Source organism: Liolophura sinensis, chromosome 7 (genome assembly GCF_032854445.1).
Source record: "Liolophura sinensis isolate JHLJ2023 chromosome 7, CUHK_Ljap_v2, whole genome shotgun sequence".
Taxonomy (NCBI): Eukaryota; Metazoa; Mollusca; class Polyplacophora; order Chitonida; family Chitonidae; genus Liolophura; species Liolophura sinensis.
In genome coordinates, this window is record NC_088301.1 from 6,916,354 (window position 1) to 6,939,062 (window position 22,709).

At 39.3% G+C, this 22,709-nt stretch overlaps 2 protein-coding genes across 3 annotated transcripts in view; one reads left to right on the top strand and one right to left on the bottom strand.

The window, feature by feature from the left end:
• Window positions 1-422: 422 nt before the first annotated feature.
• Window positions 423-13,429, bottom strand: LOC135469770 (mitochondrial ribosome-associated GTPase 1-like). Of its 2 annotated transcripts, none has more exons than XM_064748359.1 (10): window positions 13,097-13,429; window positions 11,008-11,072; window positions 9,176-9,370; window positions 8,411-8,467; window positions 7,690-7,780; window positions 5,771-5,832; window positions 4,792-4,888; window positions 3,154-3,235; window positions 1,633-1,748; window positions 423-1,164 (listed from the first exon to the last, which is right to left on the bottom strand). In XM_064748359.1, exons 2-10 carry the CDS (start codon window positions 11,068-11,070, stop codon window positions 1,043-1,045), a joined length of 885 nt encoding a protein of 294 aa, XP_064604429.1. In that variant the 5' UTR covers window positions 11,071-11,072; window positions 13,097-13,429; the 3' UTR covers window positions 423-1,042. The 2 variants fall into 2 exon arrangements, with proteins under 2 accessions (XP_064604429.1, XP_064604428.1); XM_064748358.1 differs by having other exon boundaries at window positions 430-1,164; window positions 13,104-13,427.
• Window positions 13,430-13,503: 74 nt separating this feature from the next.
• Window positions 13,504-22,709, top strand: part of LOC135469769 (TBC1 domain family member 2B-like) — a 41,605-nt gene continuing 32,399 nt past the window's right edge. The window contains 2 exon segments of the mRNA XM_064748357.1: window positions 13,504-14,256; window positions 22,503-22,653. Coding sequence (XP_064604427.1) covers window positions 13,646-14,256; window positions 22,503-22,653 — 762 coding nt within the window. The 5' untranslated portion in view covers window positions 13,504-13,645.

Consider the following 22,709-nt stretch of genomic DNA (forward strand, 5'->3'; position numbering starts at 1 on the left):
AACATGGCCTTTTTTTTCAATAGAGATCTGTGCTTGGTGACATAGGCTGTAATAGCTATTGTAAACTTTGGAAAACCGGCAAGAATCGCATCACTGCACTGCACTGGATGACCAACTTGATGCGCCCTCCCTTTGTTTAACTACATGTACTTGTGGTAGTTTTCTTGGTGTTCCTGTTGTTTACTCTACCAGTCACTCAAGTGTCCTCAACACATGAGATAGAAAGGCATATTCTATAATACAGCTATAAAACACCAATTAATCAAATCTGTCAAATTAACAAGCATGCAGTTCACAAGATGACACTATTCATGTATTCTGCTGCACTACTGTTTACTTTGAGGCATCATCATGTAGACGACAAAAACAGATATACATATATATATACACACGCAGTCACCACAGCAAACTTTGTATATACATGTACGCAACAATTGTGGAAATGCTGGAAGCACTTGTTAAGGATATTTTGTCGTTTCGTTTAATGGCTAATTGGTGTTATTAACCAATTAACTTCCATCACCTTTGCACCAGTGGTTCACTCAAAAATAAAATTGCATACATTTCAAAGATTTACTGTGCATGTAGTACCTGGAATTCAGATAGAACTAATCTGAAACTGAATCTGTCACTTAAATGCTGATCACAGGTTAATGATAAATTTGCCATGTTTAGTCCTGGTACAAACTCTCTCCAACCACTATTTGGCCAAGATGCCTGCCAGACTATGGCACAATACAGTCTTCGAGTATAAGCAGCAGCTAGCTAGACCTCTGAGTGCACTGCAACCTTTGTCCTCTGGCTACTATGCAACCTTTGTCCTTTAACTTTTAGCCATGATGCAACCTTTATCTTCTGACCTCTGATTACATACATGCAGCAACCTTTATCCTTTAATCCCTAACTGCACTGCAGTCTTTGCCCTCTGACCTCTGGTAATCATGTAACCTTTGTCTTCTGACTACTCTGTAACTGCTGTCTTCTGACCTTTTGACTACACTACCCTTTGTCCCCTCCAGTCACCTACTCATAGTAATGATTTTCATCTGCCCTGTGAACTATCCAAGATGTCGTCATCCAGCATTACCAGTCCAAGTTTTCCCTCTCGAAAGGCTCTCAGCACAATCCCAGCAGCAGCATCAAAATGAGGGCGATACACATAACCTAAAACAACAGGCGAGATGTTCAAGGTGTAACACTTGGGTGAAACGTTTTAGTCACAGTCAGATGCATCAAACCTTTGTTTACTTGTTAATTTCTTTGATTGAAATTTAATGTCGCTTTCAACATCATTTCGGTGACATCACGACAGTGTCTCCTTTGTAATATTCCAAACCAAATGCCAACATATTTATTATAGTGCTGTTTAATGAAGCAACAGGGCCTAGACACGACACGCCACCCAGACACATTATACAGACACCAGGCTGACCAGTACTTGGTCTATTCCTCTTCTCTTCAGTGCACAAGCCAGTACCAAGATTACCAATGTTCAAGTCTTAGTGGCACCAAGGACTGTCACCATTTCTAATGCACAGTGACATACTCAACACTACAAGTGGCTTATTCACAGCGTCCAGTTAAAAGTTTACAGCACAACATATTAACTGTCCGCATGTGGCAAAATCTTACCTGTTTGACTTCCTGGGGATCGTAATTTGACTGCTTTGTTGTTTTTGAGGGCAACATGGGCCAGCAATTTCAAAACGTCGTCTGTCGGATCTTCCAGTCCAAAATACTTCACGTAGCTGCAAAATATAGTGTTTATGAATCTGGTAGAATCTTGTCTGTATGGCATTGTCTGCTTTATACAAGAGATCAGAAAGATGTTTTAAGTGGAACTCATGCCATGGACAGCCAATGAGAGATCACTGATACCACATGTATATGGTGTTGTTACTTCAAACTTACTTTGTTACACTTTTTTGTCACTCTGGATGCCTGGTTCCATTCCATCCATTCTACATACATATACATGCAGATAATATAATACAAATGTATCATTTTGTCAAGTACACAAATACACATTAACCTTACATAAAAAGTGTATGAAAGATAGCAAATTTCTGCTCATACTTCCTTTTGTACTCTTATATGTACCTACATCTCTCAACAAATGTGTCACCCTTCCCATGAACTGTGTCACTCTCCGTGTCAAACTCCAATCCTATTCACACCAAATTCAAGAAGTCTCAACGCACCCAGGAGCTGTGTCACATAAACTTGCCCTATTAGCTGTTACCCCCTGTGTCACACCACACCCATCAACTGTGTCACACCATACCTGTCCCGTTAATTGTGTCACCCCCAACTGTGTCACGTCATGTTCGACAACTGTCATACCACACCAATCAATTGTTATAACACATCCATCCATTGTCACACCCCATCCATCAACTGTGGCTCACTCTTGGAATGTCACACCACAACAATCAACTGTGTCACACTATACCCATCAAGTGTTGCCCCACACTCTTGGAATGTCACACCACAACAATCAACTATGTCACACTATACCCATCAAGTGTTGCCCCACACTCTTTGAATGTCACACCACCACAATCAATTGTGTCACACTAAACCCATCAAGTGTCACTCACACTCTTGGAATGTCACACCACACCCATCAACTGTGTCACACTATATCCATCAAGTGTGGCTCATACTCTTGGAATGTCACACCACAACAATCAACTGTGTCACACTAAACCCATCAAGTCTGGATCACACTCTTGGAATGTCACACCACAACAATCAACTGAGTCACACTATGCCCATCAGTCTGGCTCACACTCTTGGAATGTCACACCACCCCACAATCAATTGTGTCACACTATACCCATCAAGTGTCACTCACACTCTTGGAATGTCACACCACAACAATCAACTGAGTCACACTATGCCCATCAGTCCGGCTCACACTCTTGGAATGTCACCACAACAATCAACTGTGTCACACTATACCCATCAACTGTGGCCCACACTCTTGGAATGTCACACCACATCCATCAACTTTGTCACACCACACACAAGAAATCTGTTATGCCAACTGTCTAGTAAATGTGCCACAAAACACCAACAGTGCCAAAATCACTGATCATCTGTGCTATATGCCTTTTCCACAGGTGGTATTGACCAGACTCGTACACTTACCTATAGTTTCCCTTTTTGTTCAGAGTGTACAACATGTAGTCAGCGATACTGTCCACTCCAACTAGATGGTCCTGTAAAGCAGCTGGAAGAACAAAGCTTCATGCTATATTACCACACTAGAAATAACTTAAATATCACATTAAGAACCACTTTATAAAAACTATACACAAAAAATATTAAAATTATAAAAAGCTCCACCCTGCTCAAAAAAATGGCCCATACCATAATGTTTGTATGCAAATATCAGAGTGATGTGTACATATACTGTGTCTTCTTGAGGAAGGGTGAGCCCATGCCACAAAGGAAGTATCATGGCAAAGATACCAGACATGACACCCCACTCAGTCACATTATACTGACCCCCGGCAAACCAGTCCTATTTCTTTGCTCTAACCACACAGTGCTGAGCGCCATGTGAGGGAACAACAAGTACCATTTTTAAAGTCTTTGGTATGACCCTATCCTGGCTTTGATCCTTGGCCTCCTGACTTCGAGTGAGTGAGTGCTTAAGGTTTAACGTCGTACTCAACAATTTTTCAGTCATATGACGACGAAGGAATCCTTAGGGTATATGTAATGTGCCTCCTTGTTGCAGAACGGTTTTCCACCACTCTTTTATCTAGTCCTGCTTCACTGAGACGACTTACTGAAGACAAGTAAGCCGCCCCGCCTGAGCTATTATACTGATACAGGTCAATCAGTCGTTGCACTATCCCCTTCATGCTAAACACCAAGCAGGAAAGTTACAACTTCCTCTTTTAAAGTCTTGATTGATCCTGGATCTCCAGACTTCGATTTATTTATTTATTTATTTGATTGGTGTTTTACGCCGTACTAAAGAATATTTCACTTATACGACGGCGGCCAGCATTATGGTGGGAGGAAACTGGGCAGAGCCCGGGGGGGGGGGGGGGGGGGGAAACCCACGACCATCCGTAGGTTGTTGGCAGACCTTCCCACGTACGGCCGGAGAGAAAGCCAGCATGAGCTGGACTTGAACTCACAGCGACCGAATTGGTGAGAGACTCCTGGGTCATTACGCTTTGCTAGCGTGCTTACCAACTGAGCCCCGGAGGACCCCACGTAAAATACCATAAAATTTATTAGTATTTCCAAGAATCATATTGACAGGGGGACCACTTTTGTGGCCCAATGGTTAGAGTATCTGCATCAAAGTCGGGGAGGGGCCTCCGGGGCTCAGTTGGTAAGCGCGCTAGCACAGCGTAATGACCCGTCGTATAAGTGAATTATTCTTGAGTATGGCGTAAAACACCAATCAAATAAATAAATAAATTCTGTATTACAGTATATATATATATATATATATATATATATATATATATATATATACACACTATATCTAACAACAATTTTCGTAACATGGGAAGACCTGCCAGCAACCCTGTGGATGGTCATGGGCTTTTTCTGGGCACTGTCCACTTCCCTCCTATCATAATAATGCTGGGTGCCGTCATATAAGTGAAATATGAAATATTCTTGAATACTGAGTAAAACACCAACCAAATAAAAACAATACTGCAATTTTTTCCAATAAAAGTAAAAATTCAAAATAACATCATACTTATTTTTTGTGAAATTTCCATATAGATTTAATACATAAATAGTTTCATCACTTACCACTGAGTGCTAGCTTCATGCCCACCTCCACATTCTGTACATTTGGGGCCAGGATACCAGGTGTATCATACAGGTACATGGCCGGCTCTTCACACACCTGAAGTCATGTCAATACACATCATTAACCATATGAACTAGAGCATGGCTGTTTTACTGGGTGCTAACTTCATGCCCACCTCCACATTCTGTACATTGGGGGCCAGGATACCAGGTGTATCATACAGGTACATTGCCGGATACTCACATACCTGAAGTCATGTCAATACACATCAATAACCATATGAACTAAAGCATGGGTGTTTTATTGAGTGCTAGCTTCATGCCCACCTCCACATTCTGTACATTGGGGGCCAGGATACCAGGTGTATCATACAGGTACATTGCCGGCTCTTCACACACCTGAAGTCATGTCAATACACATCATTAACCATATGAACTAGAGCATGGCTGTTTTACTGGGTGCTAACTTCATGCCCACCTCCACATTCTGTACATTGGGGGCCAGGATACCAGGTGTATCATACAGGTACATTGCCGGATACTCACATACCTGAAGCCATGTCAATACACATCATTAACCATATGAACTAAAGCATGGGTGTTTTATTGAGTGCTAGCTTCATGCCCACCTCCACATTCTGTACATTAGGGGCCAGAATACCAGGTGTATCATACAGGTATATGGCCAGCTCCTCACATACCTGAAGTCATGTCAATACACATCATTAACCATATGAACTAAAGCATGGGTGTTTTATTGAGTGCTAACTTCATGCCCACCTCCACATTCTGTACATTAGGGGACAGAATACCAGGTGTATCATACAGGTATATGGCCAGCTCCTCACATACCTGAAGTCATGTCAATACAGTTATAGGATGTATGTAGAATGCCTCGTGTGTAATTCTGCTTAATTAAATCTGATAATTTACATCACTATTCTGGAAAAATCCGCCCTTTTACTGATGAAATTCTTACCTTTATTCTTTCCAGAACACTCCTGGTTATCCCTGCTATTCCCCCAACTCTGGTTGCTTTTCCTGTCCATAAATACAACGATATCCAGTGTAATTTATCCAGTATATTAACACAGATATTCCATAAGAGTATAATACACATTTATCCAGTATAGTCCATTGAGTAAAACACAGATATTCAGTATATTCCATCCAATATAACACAGAGATCCCAGTGTATTCCATCCATCATAACACAGAGATACCCAGTATATTCCATCCATCATAACACAGAGATATCCAGTATATTCCATCGAATAAAACATACAGATACCCAGTGTATTCCATACAGTATAACAAACAGATATCCACTATATTTCATCCAATAAAACACAGCGATACCCAGTATATTCCATCCATTATAACACAGTGATACCCAATGTTTTCCATCTAGTATAACACACAGATATCCAGTATATTCCATCCTGTGAAACACAGAGATACCCAGTATATTCCATCCATCATAACACAGAGATACCCAGTGTATTCCATCCATCATAACACAGAGATACCCAGTGTATTCCATCCATCATAACACAGAGATACCCAGTGTATTCCATCCATCATAACACAGAGATACCCAGTGTATTCCATCCATCATAACACAGAGATACCCAGTGTATTCCATCCATCATAACACAGAGATAACCAGTATATTCCATCCATCATAACACAGAGATATCCAGTATATTCCATCGAATAAAACACACAGATACCCAGGGTATTCCATACAGTATAACAAACAGATATCCACTATATTTCATCCAATAAAACACAGAGATACCCAGTATATTCCATCCATTATAACACAGTGATACCCAGTGTTTTCCATCTAGTATAACACAGGGATACCCAGTGTATTCTATCCAGTATAACACAGAGATACCCAGTATATTCCATCCAGTATAACACACACATACCAAGTATATTCCATCCAGTATAACACACAGATACCCAGTATATTCCATCCAGTACAACACACACATACCAAGTATATTCCACCCTGTACAACACAGAGATACCCAGTATATTCCATCCAGTAAAACACAGAGATACCCAGTATATTCCATCCAGTATAACAGAGAGATACCCAGTATATTTCATCCAGTATAACACAGATACCCAGTATATTCCATCCAGTATAACACAGATACCCAGTACATTCCATTCAGTATAACACAAAGATACCCAATATATTCCATCCAGTACAATACAAACATACCCAATATATTCCATCCAGTGCTACACAGAGATACCCAGTATATTCCATCCAATAAAACACTAAGATACATAGTACACTCATTCAATAAAAAAGAGATACCCAGTTTATTCCATCCAGTGCAACATACAGATACCCAGCATACTCCATCCAGTATAACACAGGGATACCCAGTGTATTCTATCCAGTATAACACAGAGATACCCAGTATATTCCATCCAGTATAACACACACATACCAAGTATATTCCATCCAGTATAACACACAGATACCCAGTATATTCCATCCAGTACAACACACAGATACCCAGTATATTCCATCCAGTACAACACAAAGATAGCCAGTATATTCCATCCAGTACAACACAGATATACATTGTATATTCCATCCAGTATAACACAAAGATACCAAGTATATTCCATCCAGTATAACACACAGATACCCAGTATATTCCATCCAGTATAACACCCAGTATATGCCAAGTAAAGGTAACCAATATAATCCATTCTCCAAAGAAGAAACTGTGAACACACATTCCTCCAAAAAGTTCAAGACCGGCTTCAAACAAGCCATACACACATGGTTCTCAAAAACATATGCTACCAGCTCCAAAAAACAGGCATGTAGACACGCAGTCCTGATATTGTACATGGGGTACTTACCCTTCTTGAGGTGAGTCCTCCTGAGGGAATTGATCAGTGATGACTTGCCCACATTTGGTATCCCAATAATCAGCAAGTTATACTCCAGTGACTTGGGAAATATAAAACATACCACTGATTCTTCATATAACATATAATAAGTAACTTCATTTGTGGCAAAAAATGTAGAAAGATTTAAGAGAAACCGAAGTCAACTCGCCAGCTGGAGTTGTCATCATAGTGTACATGACTTAAAAACTAAAACAGGGTTTTGTACCATTCAGTTTACAGGCTGAACAAAAAAACTTTAACACTGACACTACCACCAACACTTCCTTAACATGAAGACTGATAAAAACTTTGCATCACATCATAACTACAAACAGCAGAAAGAAGGCTATGTTTTCATTCCCTGAAAATAATCAACATTTTGCGTCCACAATCTGTGCTGTGTTATCAGTGTGTTTCTCTTAATGATTAGCTTCAGCATTTAGATTACTCACTTAAGTGACTCATTTTACCGGATTCTGAGTGTTCAGCTCATAGTGTTAGTTGTTTGGAGGTTAGCTTGGAAGGTGGGATCAGACTGACAAAACAGTACTCTGATCACTGAGAGGAACAACTGAACACCTTTATTTGTCTCTAAAAGGGCAATTCTTGGGACAATTTTCAAGTCCGTTTTCACAGTAATGATGATGTCAATGCTAAGACCAAAGACGGCATCCAGGTATTATAATCTTACCTCTTCTCTGTGGTAACGGGACCTAGAGCCAATTAGGTCCTTTATCTTTGGTATCAGCTGAACAGAAAGCAGAAATCATGTAAATTCAATTAATTTTAGTTATTTTTTCTTATTTTACTAGTTTTATATATTAAATACATTGAAAGTACATATCTTTATCTTTGAAATAAAATCTTTGAAATCAACTGAAAGCGTAAGTCATGCACACGTATACAGATTTATTTCTTTTTCTAATCTGACACGTTTTAAATAATCACATATTTAATACGCATTTTACAAGTTTTTAAAAATGACTAACCTGTACAGAGGATCGGAGCTATTAATAATGCAAAAGTCTGACTACCACCGCAGAGATGACAGCGTGATCTAACTTAGCACAGAGTTTTCTTCTACCTGACTTTTGTCCTGAATAGAGAAAGTACTGGACACTAACACTGATATCATCCCTGTACAACTTCCATGTATCTGAGAAATGGTTGAACATTACAGGGGAAAAGCATGGGTACATGTATATCATTCAATAACAATGTCTGTTTTCTGGGACTGCCTTTCAAGGTACTGTACAATTACTCATCACTACTATTGTATTCTGCTCATACTTCACTTAAAATACCCTCTCTCCAACTGAAATCTGCCATATTTCCTCGTTTTAGACTTTGACTGCTGCTGGATCCCCCCAATTTTGCAATCACTCATCCTTTAGCTTTTTGTCCATTAGCTTACGAGCAGGACAGCTACAGCACTGTACATATATCTTTGCCATACCTTCTTCTTGACAACGGTGTTAGTTTGCTCCTTGCAGTTTGTGTAGACTACTGAGTTAACTCCTTGTTGCTGGAGCAGCTCTTCTACCTTGTCCTGCCGAGTCATATCTGCCAAATCCACCTTGTTTAGTACCAGCAGGTGCGGGCGCAGCATCAGCGCATTACGGAAGTTGGGATTACGTCCAGAAAATGGTATCTGATATCCCAATAAAGGAAAATTATCTGAAGGTTTTTCATACAGCCCACCCCTCACCATAAAGCTGGCCGCCGTCATATAAGTGAAATTTTCTTGGGTAAGGGGGAAAACACCAATCAAATAAATAAATAAATACATAACTGAATCCTGCCCATATTTAGTAGATTTCCCCATTCTCACTGCTTGTGGACCTTGTGACAATGCTGATGTGGCAGCTAATTCCTCAACCTTTTCACATATGAAAGACTAACTTTCAGTGAGCTTTCTGCTCCTTTTTACTTTGCTTTTGGAGACAAAACTACATTGGCTAGGTTGACCAATTTAAAGACTTTACAAAAAGTGTAATTTTATCAATCTGTGCAGAATAATGTTCTAAGAATATACTTGAATAAACACCAAATGTGCAAAAGGTTGAAGAATTACAATAAGTAAAAAATTCTTGAGTATGGGATTCTGAAAAAAATAAATTACTGCAGACTATATAGGAATCATATACTTGCGTTGACTGGTATTTAAACAGAAACAGCAGTGTGTGGAATAAACCACTGGCCACTGGCAAGTAGCTGTCGAGTATTCACTTATGCATGGAATGATCCCAATCACAGCCACGTGTGTATCATACTTATAAAAGGAAAATGTCACAAACTCCATGTAGCAACACTAATACACAACACTCAAACCACTGATTACTACCACCAAGGTCCCAAGCCATCGGAGAGTAGCACTTTGTGGCAAAAATTTGATGGTGCAACTTCCCAATATGTTATATCTTGACAACATGACCTGTCAACATTTCTTAATATTTACAAGAATAGCTCAAATTCTTGCCTTCTAGTAAACATCAGACTGGTACTTGTACTATTTGTAGTGTTAACATGATTCTAAAGTTAAAAACAAATATGTTGCCACCCTCTACACATTATAAAATCTTTACTACTGATTTTGCAAAACAATAACACATGCACAGATGAGGGTGATATTTTGTGAAAGGCAATTATTTCAGCTACATGTGTAGATGTAAGGGTACTGAAGCATGACTTATATAAGACCGGTCAGCCATGAGTTGTCCCACTTTGACCAGCACCAGTTTACCCTAATAATTCAGGACAGATAATATTAGCAGTGCTGAAAGCAGAATATTATATTTATTTTCCAGCTTTGTGGAAAAGTAAAGTTTTGAGTATGTTGTTCATTGGATGGATGAACCAAATGAAAAAAAAAAAAGAAACTAAATATTCCTGCTTCAATTACATGTATATGGGCTAAAAAGAGCAGATCATGTGTCACAAAAGAAAAAGGGTATTCTAAAGTACCCTAAATGACCATAAATTTCGTCCATGATTAACTGGTTCATTTTTCCTGATTCTGAGAGTTATATCTATCTTAGAAAGGTGTTTTGAGGTTTGCTTGGAACATGGGATGATATTCTACTGGAAAATTGTAAATTTCAGCACTAAAAATAATATATTGTGACATTTACTTGCCTCTAAAAATGTGCTTTTGTGGACGGAATTTTGGGTCATTTAGGGTAACAGCAAAATTTTGATTGGATTTACCCTGACTGATTTTTTTTAGGTAAGGAATTCCAGTATAAATATTTACCTGTATATATGTTTATTAACAATACCAAAGGATACCCGAGCATCATGGACTTCAACAACACAGTCCACATTCTTTAACATCATCTCTATCTGTTTCATACCTGCAATAACAAAACACATATCTACTTGTGACGTATGGACAAGCTATAAAGGAATACAGGAACTCAGAATCCAGATGATGATTAGTACTGACTAACATTACTCCAATGATAATCTTCCGAACAATGTTAATCCAGCATGACTTTAGGTGTCAAAAAACAATGATTTGATTTATTTATTTGATTGGTGTTTTATGCCATACTCAAGAATATTTCACTCATACGACGGCGGCCAGCATGATGGTGGGTGGAAACCAAACCCACAACCATCTGCAGGTTGCTGCAAGACCTTCCCACATACGGCCAGACAGGAAGCCAGCATGAGCAAAAACAATGATTCTCATACTCTGTTTAGTTTTTATCTAAACATGAATACTAACAGCTAAGTCAAAATATGGCTAAGTAGACCTAACAGTGCTGGCATGTCATTCTGTTGTAAAAATGAAATATTTAAAGTGCTGTGCACCAGCCTGGAAATGTTGCTCCAACATGGCTAACAAGCTGTTGTTCTGCTAGTTTGTCAATATCATGCAAAAAGATTCTAACTGGAGGAAGGTAGCATACTATTTGGGTGCATCTGCGCTTGGTTACCATTGTGCTTGGTTACCATGTCATCCTCCTAAGTAGATGCTGCATAGAAACCAATCTTGTGGTCTGGGTGTGCGTGTCCCCAGCAATGGATGCATGTAGGCTGCATCCTGTCCTGCTTGACCATACCTTCGCTTCGATGTGATTTTGAAGCTACAATGCAGTCATGCACCCTTGTATTTACTTTTCTTCGAGTAGTTCCAGAATCCTGCCACCTCACACATCAAGCACAAATAGTGTGTCTCCTGTAAAAGTACAGACCTCCTCAAATATGCGTGCTACAATTTTGGCGGCCTCACATATATTCCTTAGCAGTCTCCTGACCTCTAAGATCATCACCCCATGCGAGGTGCGAGGTGGAAGAACTCTGGCACTAGTAAAAGAAAGTAAATATAAGGATGCATGAATGCACTGTAGTGACCTCAAAATCATATTGGAGGATTAAAGATGTCAGGCAGGTCTACTTCCGTGCCAATTTAGGGCTCTTATGTCAGAACTGAGACTTAATTTAAAGGTGGCAATCTTGCTGAATAATCGATTGGTACTAACAAAATTTAGACAAAGAGCAAGATGAGAGTCTCAGCCATCCATGTTAAAGACATTAGATCAGGATCCAGTTTTCACTCTCCATTGAAATCACATAAATCAATTTTAGTTTTTTCCTATATCTCAAAAAGTTACAAAGACAGGCAAAAAATAAAAGCAAATTTGAAATCAGTGGCCTGAAATACACCAGAATACATAAAAGAAAATTTAAATTTTAAAGTAAGTTGTGATGTCACAACTTCAACCAACGGCGAGCTTTCACAGTTTTTACCCGAAGTCAAAGATTCGTTTAACCTTATTGAAGCTAGGATGAGTCTAATTTCAAACCAATCCGTTCAATTGTGCTTGAGATGATGTTTAAACAATTTAGGCCTACTACAAAATCAAATATTGACGCCAAACCAGATGGCACGGAAAACAGGAGTAGCAGGACTGGGCCCAGTTTCACAATGCACCCTTAACATTGCATTCACTGAACTACAACACCAACCAGTGCTGTAGGCATTAAGTTGTCCTTGTAGTTATGAGCTTGTAACGTTAAGAGAGCTTCGTGAAACTGGGACCTGATAACTTCAGGTATAGGGAAATTTTACTGCAAAGTTTCAAGTCAATCGGACTACCTGTGTGGACCCTAAATTATGAGTTCCTATGCATGGTATAAAACAATGTGCTGGTAGGAGTTGAGAAACAAGGAATTAAGTGTGATCTGCCTCATACAGTGTCACTTTAAAATCCCTTGGTGTAACAAAGGCTAGGCTGTACCGCCGCCTCTAGCTTGCCATTATTCTAATATGTCCATTTCCAAAACGTCTTCCGAAAAGTGACAAGTTGTTACAAACTTACACTACATTTGATTTAGCCTACTTAGCAAGAAATTGAACTATAATTATTACTTCTTGCCTTTGTTCATATGGCCAGGGAACCACTTTGTTACATCTTTGGTACCAAATGTGAATTTTTCTCTGAAAACGGACGACCTCGAAATGACGTGTTTGGCCATGATCTAAAAGGTTTTCAGCGTCCAGTTGACATTTCACTTGTGTTGTTGTAACTTGCAGCGAGTTCGGTGAGGCTTTAAAGTAACCCATCAAACCGACGAAATGTAATGGCCTGGCTACAAACTTCTTTAACATTCACATATTTGAAATAGTTTTGTCACGTGAGTGTCACTCATTTCATTTACACGGGCATTTTGATTTTTCGACGAGTGATGACAAGTCAACGTGTCTATGTCATGGAAGGCGCCATGTTGTTGTTGCCCGGATGTGGAGGTCGCGGAAGTTCACGTTTGTTGTCAACAGGGGGGCGGGAGAGGAAACTTGAGTTCGGAACTTTCGTTTTCCTGATGTAGATACTGAAATGTCACGGATGCGCGGGTTCCTTGTTAAGGCTAAATTGCTGAGGATTTCACCAACTTGTGAAAGGCTGGTATAGTCACAAAGATGTCATTCAATCAAAAGCCTAGAAATGTACATGGTGATCAGGGAAAGAGTGAAGAGAATGTACCTTCCGCCTCACTCAATGCGGAGTGGAAAGTTCCGACTGAAGGCGGAGCTTCTACTAACACAGTAAACCATAAACATGACAGGGGTTTACAAAAACACACCGGCCTCACTGTAGCAGACTCACAGTCGGAGGTGAATCAGACTGAGCCACAGCTCTTAAGTTATTCTCCCTTTACAAGCGAAGTAACAAAACAAAGTAACAGTGACGTTCAGGATGCAGAGCAAAGCATAGACTTGGACCAGGACAAAGTTGTGCTTAGAAAAAATACAATGCCTGTCCAAGATCATCTGGATGGAAATGAATGTACAAAAAGTGTCACGGTAACAGACAAATCTGAAAAGCTCTGCGGCTGGTTAAACAAGCTGGGGAATCGTGCAATTGTGAAGACATTTAAGACGCGGTGGTTTGTGTATGGGGATAGCACCTGCAGACTGTACTACTACCGCACACCTCAGGACCTCCTTCCTTTGGGGGAAATCAACATCCATAATGCATCATTTTCCTTTGATGTCACAGACGCAGAAAGGCCAGGTCTTTTTGAAATCAGGTATAATATCTTAGGCTGTATACATATGTCTAACTCTATGCATCTTTTATAAAGCACCATGTTCATTATAACTTTACTGAGTGGCTGTATACTCAGATGCTGTGTATATATGATCAATACTGGACTGTTTCCAAGGCTGCTGAGAAGATGTCCCATATAATGCTACGTACACTAGGCACAAATTAATGCATATAAATAAATAAATATACACAACCACTGAATATAAAATGTGTTTGAGTTACACCCACATCAGCTGCTGGCATGGCTGGATAGATAAGTCATTGTTTCAGCTTATATTCCCAGCTGCTGGGTATATATAGTGGCTGCCTAAAATTAATTCCTAGTTATGAAATGCCTATCCCAGTTTTTTGGCTGTTTAATTATATACATCTTTGTTTTTAGGAGCTATAGTTGATCCTGGATCTCCCTTAATCTGGTCTTTGGTTGTTAAAAAGAGATTCTCTGTAGATTCAGTCCATCTATCTGTCTTGTGAACCTGCAACATTGTGTGTTGGCCCATCTGTTGTTCCATCTGTCCACCTAGCTGTCTGCCATCACCCTTGTGTGTAGGCCCTTCTACTATTCCATCTGTCCACCTAGCTGTCTGCCATCACCCTTTTGTGTAGGCCCATCTGTTGTTCCATCTGTCCACCTAGCTGTCTGCCATCACCCTTGTGTGTAGGCCCTTCTGCTATTCCATCTGTCCACCTAGCTGTCTGCCATCACCCTTGTGTGTAGGCCCATCTGTTGTTCCATCTGTCCACCTAGCTGTCTGCCATCACCCTTGTGTGTAGGCCTGTTACGACCCAAACTGTCTGTATTATAAAGAGATGGCTTGTTCGAAATACACGACAGTTTAGCCGCACAAAAAAAGTAACCAAAACCAGCAGATTTTATTTTACAACAATTTATTAGCTTAACAAGAACAGATAATAAGACTTATACAAATACTAAAGTACTTAAGTTTAACAAGAAAGGATAGCAGTATCTATACAAATACTAAAGTACTTATGGTGTCAAGTCCAAACAGACGCATATATTCCACAATATATATACCACACAGGCATAAATGCTCAGAGGCAAATTCACAAGAGGGAAAATCCACAGTATAACTGAGTGTATGACGAAATATACACAAAATTCCACAGACAGGGTCCGTGTACTAATGAGCACTGTGTATACAAGAGCACAAATTAAACATACAAGTTCAGACTGAACAAGTGCTCGGTGGAGATAGGATATAACAAAGCCAGAGGCTATAGAGACACCACAATTCAGCACAAAAGGCCTACTAAAGTAATACACAGCGAAAGCATCCAAACTCTCAATAATTCTCCTTTCTTCGATCTCTGTTCTCCCCCGTCTTATATAGCCTGGTGGAATTGTCCAGAATAGGAAAATTCCTGAACACTTGATGTAAACAAACAGGGACCGAACTGAGCGCATTCTGGAATATTCTAAGGTAGAGGCAGACAGCACTCCCTGAACTTAGCATATGTAAACAGTGGCAAGCTATATTTAGAAACTGATGGCAGTCGTGCACATAACAAGGCCCTTCTGCTATTCCATCTGTCCACCTAGCTGTCTACCATCACCCTTGTGTGTAGGCCCTTCTGCTATTCCATCTGTCCACCTAGCTGTCTACCATCACCCTTGTGTGTAGGCCCTTCTGCTATTCCATCTGTCCACCTAGCTGTCTGCCATCACCCTTTTGTGTAGGCCCATCTGTTGTTCCATCTGTCCACCTAGCTGTCTACCATCACCCTTGTGTGTAGGCCCTTCTGCTATTCCATCTGTCCATCTAGCTGTCTGCCATCACCCTTTTGTATAGGCCCATCTGTTGTTCCATCTGTCCACCTAGCTGTCTGCCATCACCCTTGTGTGTAGGCCCTTCTACTATTCCATCTGTCCACCTAGCTGTCTGCCATCACCCTTGTGTGTAGGCCCATCTGTTGTTCCATCTGTCCACCTAGCTGTCTGCCATCACCCTTGTGTGTAGGCCCATCTGTTGTTCCATCTGTCCACCTAGCTGTCTACCATCACCCTTGTGTGTAGGTCCATCTGTTGTTCCATCTGTCCACCTAGCTGTCTACCATCGCCCTTGTGTGTAGGCCCATCTGTTGTTCCATCTGTCCCCCTAGCTGTCTACCATCACCCTTGTCTGTAGGCTCATCTGTTGTTACATCTGTCCACCTAACTGTCTACCATCACCCTTTGTGTGTAGGCCCATCTGTTGTTCTATCTGTCCACCTAGCTGTCTACCATCACCTGTGTGTGTAGGCCCATCTGTTGTTCCATCAGTCCACCTAGCTGTCTACCATCACCCTTGTGTGTAGGCCCATCTGTTGTTCCATCTGTCCCCCTAGCTTTCTACCATCACCCTTGTCTGTAGGCCCATCTGTTGTTCCATCTGTCCACCTAGCTCTCTATCATCACCCTTGTGTGTAGGCCCACCTGCTGTTCCATCCGTCCACCTAGCTGTCTACCATCACCCTGTGCTGTGCCATCTATCTGTCTGCCATCTACCCTCACCATCTGTCTCTTTGCCAGTGTGTTTTTCCATATGTACATGTACTCGGCTGTCCATCTTTCTGTTTACTCTCATTGTTGTGTGTATGCCATCTTGCTGTGCCATCTGTTATCTACCTTATTTCCTGTACACGACACATCGTGACACGGATTATTCCACACGCATGTACAGATATGCAGTGCTTGGGACACAGGGTTGAGAGTCTATATTATAACAGTGTTTAATTTTGTCACTGGATGTGTAATCATTATTACGGCTTAACTTTGAAAACACATGATATTAAATGTGGGCTTAATGATTCAACATGACCAACCCATAGTGTATTTAGAGGAATCTTTTTTATTGATGACAAGATCAAAAGATATCATGTATATCATACTGACCTTGGTATCTCATACACATGACAGAAAACATTAAAGTACTTTAACGATGAAGCAGTGTGTAGCATTTGAATCGTATGTGTGAGTTTTGTGTATGTGTCAAGCATTTTTCAGCCAGCTTTACATGAATATTTAAAAAACAAGAAATAATGCACATATATCTACAGGTCATAATCAGTACAAATGAAACTTATCTATATAGGTACATGTTGGTCATCTAGAGAAATTCATCATCGTGATTTGTATTTATCAATATTAGGAATCAATGCAGGTAATGAAAATAACTTTTTGTGGCCTGATTGACAAATTTCAAAAGCTTGTTTAAATAGGTTGTTGAAGTTCTGTACAAGAAAAGTTGGTGAGATTTGATACCGGACAGTGTCCTTGTCAAGCTGCCTACTTTATGAATAGCAGCTGTAACAACAGCTACAATTCATTGCTGTCATCTGTAATAAGATCCATCATAATTGCCACCATTGTGTTAAGAGCAGTGGACGATGAGACGATCACCTCATTAAGGTGATCCGATTTTTTAAGGGTGGGATTTAGACCTTGCGCGGCCTCTAGCTAATGAAAAAAGTACACTAAAAACTGGCAGCCCCCAGCTGATAGCACAAGATACGTCTAAAAGCCCATCGCATAAAAAAATACCTGCATTTGGATTCTGAATAATAAAATGAAAGGGTGTGCATTTTTGACTGAGTTTGTCGAGTTGTAGTAAATGTACACTTACACAACATGTATACAGTAAATATAACCAAAAATTTTCCCAAAAAGTGCATATTTAAATGGAAACAAATGTCATAAAATGTTACTTTCTGGCTGAAAATTTTTCAGTAGGATATTATCCTACCTTCCAGACAAACTTCAAAACATCTTACTGAGATCAAGAGAACTCTCAGAATTAGGAAAAATGAATTAAATGTTTAGTCATTTATTAAAGTAAACAGTGCATTTCATGTAACACAATTCTTTGAATATTTGTATACATGCATGTGTTGATGAAAACAAACACAACCTTATGTGTCATCCACTTTGATACAGTACATGACTACAGAGCCCTCATAGTACTGAGTCATTTTCAAAGTGGGGGGGAGGGCAGCATATCTTTGGCCCCCCAACGTTTCAGGTTCCGGAAAGTATATGTACTTGTAACATAAACAGGCCCCTTCGCCAAATAAAACATCACGCTATTGCAAGTATATTTTCTCGGTAAACTAAACATGGTAAACTGCAATTTTCTCAGAGTACACTACTATTAATATATGGCCTACATGTTTTTTCCATTCTTGGGCCCACATATTTATATATGTTTATGAGTTAGCTCTCTTAGATGAGACTCATCAGTCCATTGAAACGGAGCCGCCTGACAAACTTCGTTGAGTTCAGCTTTAATATAAATCCAACCACCTGGACATTTTTCATCGAGTTTGACATATAGTTCCTTTTGTTGTTTTCCTTTCTTTTTATGAGAGTTAATTAGTGTGGGCGGTTTTGAAGTACAAATGTTCATGCCACATGTACTGAAATACTGGTCTTGTTTTAGTAACAGTTTTTCTGCCACGTCGGTTTTGTATTTTCTGCATCCATGCAACCATGGCTGCAGTTGTAAGGTTGTGAATTTTGATTATTTCTCAAAGATTTTGCTTTTCCAGATCACATGATATAGTGTCACTAAGTTATATATACCTGTTTTTCCAAACTGATAATGTGCCAAAATTAAATAGGTTTATGTTGATTTGCTTGTTTCAACTTTCAGTACACATATAGAAGTAGCATATATTAATATATACAATTCTCCCATGGAAGGGCAAATCATCTACAGTGTAATTTGACAAAAAGTAGACTCATTAGTCTCCAAACACAAAGTTTTTTTTCCAAATTTAGTGACTGTGTTTCAGTGCGATGACATTTCAGTTTTATTCAGCCCAAAAAGCAGAATTATTAATATATTGGTACAAAATATGCACTCATCGGTGTTGAGTTATTGGTTTCATTATGGTTTATCGTCATTCCAAGATCATTTCACTTAGGACGTAAAAGTAACAGTTGTAACCACCGACTTGGGCGCGTTGCTGACAATTCCCCTAAATCAGATGCACGCCTTTTTTTCTGAGCCAATGGCTTGATCAAAAAGTGTATGTGTACATGTGAATGACATTGATTTCAATTGAAAGCAAGCCGACAATAGGCCAGCAAGGCTTCTACCAAGGCCTAGTAAAAACATGGATGTGTCTTTCCACCGATTCTCCTCCATACGAGTTAAATGCTTGTATTAGTCAATCTACACCAGCCTTTCTCCGACATGCATAAATTTAATGTTGAATTCTGGATAAATTGTTACAGTGTTCTTTGCTGACCCGTGGTTCTCCCTGCAAAAGTGTCAACAATTGAGCTAAACATCTATTTCAATTTTTTCAGGCAGTCTTAAACAGTCAATAACATCTCAGTTGGCATATCTAAGATACGGCAAATCGTCTCTAAGGTGATATAGCTCCTTCAGAGCTTCCGGGGCCTTGGTGGCCCCTGGACCCTCGCCTTTTTTGCTGGGACTCTTGGCCCCCCAACTTTGAAATTGCAGAATTCTTATCATTTGTACATGTATACTTGTAGCCTTTAGTGGTATTCCTCAATTGCTCTTTGTTCATTTTCATACATTTCAAAAAAAGGCATGATCACATTTCACACAAAAATACCTGTTTGTGTTATTAATTGTTTTTGACAACATTCAGATGATACACGTATACATGTACCGTTACAACTGATTAGTGTGAAATTGTGAGAAAATAGGTTAAATTGTGAAATCATCAACTGTTAAAACTGTGTCATGTATGGAGGAAAATTACGTTAGTAACATGTCAGTACATTTTTTATTTCAGTTACGACTTAAGTTTGTAATATAAATACTGCAGTATAGTTTTAATGTGGACTGTAGGTGACAAGACACAATGTGAAGACTTCCTGCTTCCCGTTGATATTTTGGAATTGAAGAGTTCAAGCAGAACTTACCGGCGATCATTTCCTCATTTTTACCTTTGTTATGGTGTAGTCGTTGTACTTACATTTTCCCGCACTTCTGGGTACCATGCAGTATTTTAACTGGTAATTTTATCACTTTTCTGGAATTTTGTTATTTCCATTTCCACTGATATTTGCCTTAATGCAGAGTGCTACAGCAACTCCAACGATTGACTTGAAAATTCTCGAAAATGGATTGTTAACTGAAATATTTAGTGATCTAATACCTTCTTTCATTTGTTGGAGCTGCCACAGTTCTGTATAGTTCCTTAATTACTTGGATAGCTTCCTTGAAGCTGAGATTATAGAACAGTCCCAGCTTAAAGGAAAAGAAAACATAAAATGAAGAACTGGTAAGCAAAAAAGACAAAATCTCTATCTGACATTGGCTTCGCTTGGCCTTTGCTACTGTAGATAAATAAGCTCATAGGGTTCTATACTGTTGTTGAATTTTAGTCTTGTTTATAGAATATTAGCATGTTTTTTTTTTAAGTATGTTCAGCTGGGAGATCCATTTTATTAGAAACATTGTACAGTAGCCCTGCATATGTAATCATATAAAGGGCTGCTGTTGCATCAAGTGTAGATTTCATTAGTATACATGCAGAAAACATGTGAACACGTTAATACTGAGATGGGTCAATCAGTATAATCCGCTCCCCTTGCTCTTAACGTCATTCATGTCTTGAGGACGAAGAGTTTCTAGATCGAAAAAGGCTTTATCGACCGTTTACACCTAAAGTGTGTTTTAAGTCTGTGTACATACATATGCATGCTTCATTGAGTAGCGCTAATGTGTACTTACGCTTTATTGTATATCAACATCCTGAAGCATTTCAGTTGGGCTGGTTATAGTACTGACATAAATGACTTCAACTGACTTCTGAGAAATGGTGTAGAACAGGATGTTAAGATATCACTTTCCATGCAATAATTGCTTAAAATATTGTCTGTCGTTTTATTCAAATAAATTATATGCATGATCTGTTTGTTGTAGCCTCAGATGCAGTTCATAAGTATAGGCATGCCTGTGTTTGCATGTTTAACAGTATCTGTAATGGGGCTCTTAGATCTAGTTTCCATGCAGTGAATATATGGCTTCAAGTATTGTTTGATATTGATACAACTTTGTGTGGAGATTCATTTTGTCGCCCCTTGGATCGACTTAAAAAAAAGAACAACTTAATTTCTTTTGCCCAGTTAGTGTGTAATATAAGTTCTCGGTTGTAATTCATCATTTATTAACTACTTGTGTCGTTTCAAAGTTCAGTCTTGCCACTAATTTTGTTGAAAAGTTACAATGCTGTCACATAGACCATGTAAGGATATTTTTGACATGCCTGTGTGATCCAAGTGGTTATTCATTTAGAGTGAGAAATGCGACAGTGAACTGCAGAGGCAATTAAGCCGCAAAATTGTCTAGTTTACATATAAATTGTCTTATATGTATATAATTTCATGTATGACAACAGTAAATTTTAACTCAGGGATAAGAAAGCCTGTATTGGAAGGAAGGAGACATGGTTGTCTCAAGTCTTATTACAATACCATATGGTAGACAATGATAATCATCATCATCGGCATCATAACGAGGTATCCGGGGCTTTCAGGGCCTGGTGGTTAGCATGCTAGTGCAACGCAATCATGCAGGACTCTCTCACCAATGTGCTCAGTTCAAGTCTAGCTCGTGCTGGCCTCTTCTCCCGTAGCACTAATGGGAAGGTCTTCCAGAAACCTGATGATCGTGGTTTTCCTTCGGACTCTGCCTGGTGTCCTCTCACCATAATGCTGGCCACTGTCATTTAAGTGAAACACCAGTCAAACGAACAAATAAATAAATAAATCCTCATTATCACTCACTTTTCCTTTCATAGACTTATTAAGAAATTATAAGAGGTTATTTGGTACATGTATGGTACAGACTTTATGGTATGTATTTTCAGAATAATCTCTATGTTATTAAAACATCCATACAGAAATTTCAACCATTGAAGTTGTCATCCATACAAAACTCAACCTCAGTCACAGTGTTCAAAATTAAGACTTTCATTGTTTTGCACATGTAAACTGAAGACGTTGTTTGCATCCATATGTTTAAACTCATTGTCGGTGTCCTAGTCATACTGAGAACTAAGGAATTCCAAATTTCAAGCTTGAATTTGTGGGGTTGAGAAAACTTTTTCACTCATACTTCTGAGTCTTTGTCAAAGTCCCAGTTTTTGACAAATTTTTGAATTTCAGGTATTCATTAACTTTATGAATTCGTAAATATATCTAAATGTACTATTGTATATATGTTTATAATGTTCTGTCCTCAGGTCAGATGGCCGTAGTTTCATTTTGGATGCCCGGAATCAGCAGACAATGATGTATTGGCTGAAGGAACTACAGAATAAGCGAAGACAGTACAGTGACAAACGAACATCTTTGTCCAAGTCACGAGTTAGTCTGCTTTCAGCCAATCAAAAGGTATGCTTAACTACTTTTTGTACCTGGTCACCATTTCATTTAAGTCACAATTCAGT

Coding starts and splice junctions, on each gene's coding strand:
- LOC135469770 (XM_064748358.1), bottom strand. CDS start 13,203: ATGGCCAAACACGTCATTTCGAGGTCGTCCGTTTTCAGAGAAAAATTC. Junction 7,781..8,410: donor CCCGTTACCACAGAGAAGAG/GTAAGATTATAA, acceptor ATATTTCCCAAG/TCACTGGAGTATAACTTGCT. Junction 1,749..3,153: donor AACAAAAAGGGAAACTATAG/GTAAGTGTACGA, acceptor TATATTTTGCAG/CTACGTGAAGTATTTTGGAC.